This window comes from Cariama cristata, unplaced genomic scaffold (assembly GCF_000690535.1).
Source record: "Cariama cristata isolate BGI_N322 unplaced genomic scaffold, ASM69053v1 Scaffold45035, whole genome shotgun sequence".
NCBI lineage: Eukaryota > Metazoa > Chordata > Aves > Cariamiformes > Cariamidae > Cariama > Cariama cristata.
In genome coordinates, this window is record NW_009620045.1 from 40 (window position 1) to 5458 (window position 5419).

Here is a 5419-nt window from a genome sequence, read left to right on the forward strand (position 1 = left end):
CTCACCCTGAATTAGTGCCCTGGGTCGCCTGCGCTGGGGTACCTGGGCCAGGGGCAGAGAAATTGCCCCCCACACCCGTCCTCAGGCACCCAGGGGTCACCCCAGTGACACCGGGTCCGTTACAGCCCCCTGCCCTGTCACAGCCCTCGGGGACCGTCAGATCCCTGGTCCTCCCTGTCCCTCTGGTTCCTTTTTGGGAACATTGGTAATTATCCCCCCGCTGTGGTTGGCATGATGTAGCTCCTGCCTGCCAGGGTTGTGGTGACAGCAAAGCTCTTTACTTTGCACTGCCTTGGTGATGGCTGAGCTGCGTTTCCCTCTGTCTATATGGAGCTGGAACAAGCACGAGGGTTGTTGATGTGGCTTTTGTAACCAGGAGGTGGTGGGATGGTGTGAGGGATGAATGTGATCTGTAACTAAGGGGAGGAGGGCCTCCTACCTTGTTGGATCCTGAAGCAAAGTGAGGGAGTGCATGAGAAGGTTACCGCAGTCATCACCTTCCTTCTCCTTCATCCCTTTTCTCTGTGTTGTGGCAGTATTCTGGGGAGTGATAGGGGCTGGAGGCTGTGGAGAGTTTGGGAGGGTTATTGGTATGTTCAGAGTCGTGGGTGTAGTCTGGGAAGTGTTGGTGAAAACTCACTGAGTATCTGCCGTGCTGTTTGCATTTTGACCGTGGTGGCTCATTGCAGGTGCTGTGCTTGAACAAGGGAGCATTGCTAAAGCAGGTGTTTGTGCTCAGCAGGTGAGTGGTCTGAAATCAAACCCAGTAAGTAAAACACACTATAAGGCATTAAAAACACTTGGTCACTTCTACTGACAGTGTAAGAAAACTTACATGACAAAAAAAAATACTTTTTGCCAAGGAAAATGTTTTAATTGTAAAGGGAGGACTTTCAGGTGATGTCTGGGAGCTGAAAGGGCTGTAGGATGTGAAGAAGAGAAAGTCTCTTTGCTAGTGGGATCTAGCTGTGTCTGAGGGACTTGGGATGTGAGCATTTGTTCAAGGAGATTGGCCAGATCTGTTGTGTTTGTGTGGAGGTGGGTGAAATCACATATTTTAATGTGTTTCTTACAGAGCAGCAACACCCAGAGAAGGCCGTCTGTGTGCTGCAGGTAAGGCCTGTTATTAATCCAATGTAAGGCAAAACTTCATTTACCCAAAGTAAATATTACACATTTGAATGTTTGTGTCTCTTTTTTATTTTATTTTTTTAGCCAATTTTGGACTGGTTAGATAACTTGAGCAGGTGCTCTTCCACTTCATACCTTTTTTCCTAACCTTTTCTTCTGTTTCGGTGTTCTTGGCTAAGCAGGTGGTACTAGTCATGGTGTTATGCTGTGGAGTGATACCAGACAGACACTTATTTGCTGTATTACTGCCCAGGAACTGGCTTACACCCCCATGAGGTCCCACTTTAACATTTATTGAGCTGGTGGAATCTGCTGTCACAATTTAAAATAGAATTTGATTTTGATTTGGCGGCAAAATGTAACTGAGTGGCTTAGATCCTTCTCTTTGCTGTTCTGAGCTTCATTTATTAAAATGAGGGTTATTGAGGGTTTCATTTTACCCTGGAGAAGGAAGTATAAATAAAAGCTGATGCTGTTTTGATTTGGCTTCCTAGCACATGAATATTTGAACAGGACTGGATATAAAATTAAATGGGGCTTAGATCTATCATAGTAGCATTGCTGCTGTCGCATAAGAGGAGACAGGTGTAACGTTTCATCAATATCTTCACCATGCACTGGTGCTGACAAGTCTGTCTTTTTGTTTGCCTGAGAATTCACCTGGGAAATGAGTCACTTTTAATCTCTTCCTTCCTTATTTGTGGCTCACCGTAACCAACTGTGAATTGTAACAGGCTTGCTGTGATGCACAGGCTGCCTGTGTGGGGCAGAGGTTGGCCAAAGCCTTAGCTTGCCTTTGCCTTCTGTCAAAGAACCAAGGACAAATTCTTGTCCCCAGTGTGCATTTTGGGCTCTCAAAGCACCCATGTACGTTTGTTAAAAGGGATGTCTGCCATGCAGCTGGAAACATGTTTGCTCTGTTTTGATTTTAAGGTGATGCACTTGTGAGTTGCTACAGACACTACAGATCTCGTCCTACGCATGGTATTGGGAGGTTTAAGTATCTGCTCCCAAAGGAGGTAGGCATAAGAACTCCCCTACTGTGTTTGCTTTCAGCTGACCCATCTTTCTACAGTCTGATTTAAATGTTGGTGATATTAATTCCATGGCTGATGAATCATATTAAAAAGGAATAATGTAATCATTTACTGCTACTTCTCTTGGTAAAGAGTGCTATGTCACATGAAGTACCCACTCACAACACTGCATAAATACTTTCTTTTGTCCAGTACATTCTTGTTTAAGTTAATGAGTAGTTTTGAGAGGAAGGAATTTCTTCCTGATGCTGAATTTAACAGTCCAACTTCAAATTATTGCAGAATATTGTGATCAGGTCTTATTTGCATTTAAACTTTTTACATTCCCTGAAATTTGGAAAAATGACAATTTTTGTGGAAGGAGGAAACAATAACTCATCTAGACAGCTGCCTCAAAGGCAGGAACTGAAATAAAAAGCAGTTTGTTTTCTACTCTTTGGTTTCTTCTGGAAGAAATTAATCATGATATGCACGTATTTGCTGTGTGACTTCTGTAGTGCTGCCATCCAAGAATTGAACTGCTCAACTTGAGAACATCTGTTAAGATAATGTCATCCCAGTTTCGTAGTCAGGGAAAGTGAGCACAGATGGGCTGTGATATTTTTGACATAGTTCAGCAAACTCAGCAAACCTTTCTCAGAAGAGAGTACCCTGGCATGGTCTCTTGTGTGGGCAAGAGTTAATGTTGTTTTTATTTCCAGCTTTGTTCAAAACAGATATGCTTGCTTTTTTTTTAAAATACAGGCTTCAAAAAAGAAAAAGGATAAAGTACAGATGAAAGAGATAAATGTTGGGACTGAATATGAGTACGGAGATATCAACATCCAGATGACTTCCTATGATATGTGTCTTGTGGAGCATTTTGCTCAGTATGTGCATAAACTCTGCAACCGACTCTCCATTAAGGTGAATGAAAGGTATGAGGAACACGGCTCTGTGTTTGTCATCCCTCGCAATCACGTTGCATTAGGCAATGTGAGGCTCATAGATTTTGATACCTTGCAGACAAGGGCACAGTCTAATCTCTCTGATAGATTCCCACATATAAATCCAAATCTTCTGTCATCTGCCTGGTGTTCTCTTTTTGTGTGTCTGTGTGGTTTTGGGTGCTTTATTTGTATACGGAAGGCTGAAATGGAGTTGTTCAGGCACTGACTGAACAGATCTCGAGAAAAAATAGCTGCTAACATCTCATTCCTTTGAGAAAGAGGCTTAAGCCTGTGAGTGCTGAGCCCAGGAATTTGGATTTAAGTACTGCTGACTTTTGCTGCTGTTTTTTCTTTATAGTGTTTCATCTAGGCTTTGCAGTAAGCAAGCGATACTGATTATACAAACTAGAATGAGCTTGGGAGATCCTTGAAGATTGTGGGAGAGCTACCTGCTACTTCAGTTAGTAGAGGATGCTTCAGTTGCACACTAGATTCCGAAGCAGGTGTGCCCCTGATAGCAGCTTTGCTGGTTTTAATAAGTCTGAGGAATGTGATACAGCTCCTTGGTGCCTGCAGTGCACCCAAGGAGCTGTAATCACTGGGAGAAGCACTGCGTTGCTGTAAGGAAATAAAAACACTTAGTGGTGATTCTCTGAAATGTATCTTTAACTGCACCTCTGAGTATAAGCGCTGGTTCCTGCCCATGCCGATTAAACCTATCGTTTTCTTTATGTTCATCCACCTTGCTGAACTGTCAGCCGTGGATCTGAAATCCTGTGTCCATAGATCAGTCGCTTGTAGTCTCTCTGTGATGTCTTTTGCCCCAAACAGCACTAAAAATTGTGACACATCGGTGACTGATAGGTGTTTGTTTCGAGAAGGATGCTCAGCGACACTAAGAAATTATAACAGTGTCAGCAGCAACCTGCTGGAAAGCATTTGCACAGAAATCCCACAGCCTGAGGCTCCTGATAGCACTTTCAGTATAAAGCGTTATTACCTTGTATCGTACTTGTGCCCTCTGAGGTTGGACTTGCTGTGCAGGGTTCAGTATATACAGAGAAATTATTTGCCCTTTAAGAGCAAAAACTGTAGTGTAAAACGTGGGCAGTAAGATGTAGTCTGTTGTTATTGATGCTGTGCAAATGGAGATGGGGAGGCTGAGGTCTCTAGAGTAACACTACACTGGAGGGCAGAATCTGATCCAGTGCCTGATCGTACTTGTGTTAAATTCAGAGGTGAAAATAATGTCTGTTGAGTGGTGTGTTGCAGCAGTGGTTTTTAGCTCTGTTCCTGATGAACAGATTACAAAATAAGTCAGAACTATTGCTTTAAAGCTGTCCTTCAGCTATAAAGAAGTTGAAAGTTCTCGGGCTGGTGTTTGTAGCTGAAACAGGTTTTTGCTGGCAGTAGTGCCCTTATCATTCTCCAGTAAAATACCCGGCTTCTGCCAGTGCTTGATTTGCAAGATACATTGTTTGCATAATTAATTTCTCATGAAAAGTTAATCTCCTTCCACATTCTCTGCTGCTGGAGGTTGATTCATTCCTGTAAAGTACTGCAAATATATCCTCCCTGTCCTAAGCACTGACTTGTGGTTCCTGCAGCTACGCGATGCCCACCAAAACCAATGAAGTGCTGTTCTTGGAAGAGCGAGGTTCCAAAATGCAGCTGGATGCAGTCGTTACTACCCATCAGAGGGTTGTCCAGGTATGAGCTGGCGTTTGCTGATAGCACTGCGGCTCTTGTGCAGCACCTCTATCACAGGCTCTCAAAATCCCTTAACAATTGGAGTGAAGTCCCTTGAACAAATGAAAGGCATAATTTGTGCATAAATTGAGGCACAAAGAAGTCTAATTAGATTTCTTGCTAAAGGTTACTCGCAAAGTAGAAGCAGAGGAGGGGTTCCTGGGTTATGTATTTCAGCCAGAAGATTTACTATCTATTTTATGCAGAATACTTGATACAAGGGGTAGAAAAGTCATATTTAAAGATGAATGATTGGACAAACTCGAGGAAATTTAAAAATACGGTTAGTATCAGGGCCAGCTTCAAAAGCATACAACTGATTGAGGTAAATAGGTATTTCTCCTAAGCGAATTTTCCCTATTTTGTAGTGTGTTCCCTTGCTATATGCTAAACCTATACTGAATTAGATTTTAAACCTAAAAGTAGACTTTTTCCACTGGAGAGAGCTGATAGGTGGTTAACACTGGGGCTTGCAGGTTTGTCGTGACAGCCTTTCTATTAGAATCTCACCTGAATTAAGACCGTCTGACGCGGAATTCACGGACTCTTTCTGCTTTCATTTCTTTTAATGTC

General features: G+C 42.9%; 1 protein-coding gene across 1 annotated transcript; it reads left to right on the top strand.

Moving 5' to 3' along the window:
- Positions 1 to 689: 689 nt before the first annotated feature.
- Positions 690 to 4828, top strand: MRPL48 (mitochondrial ribosomal protein L48; the record flags this gene model as incomplete). Its single annotated transcript, XM_009701460.1, is given in 5 exon segments — positions 690 to 742; positions 1076 to 1113; positions 2065 to 2150; positions 2913 to 3085; positions 4705 to 4828. Coding segments are annotated over 5 exon segments (474 nt in total), but the record flags the coding sequence as incomplete, so codon positions are not given.
- Positions 4829 to 5419: the final 591 nt, after the last annotated feature.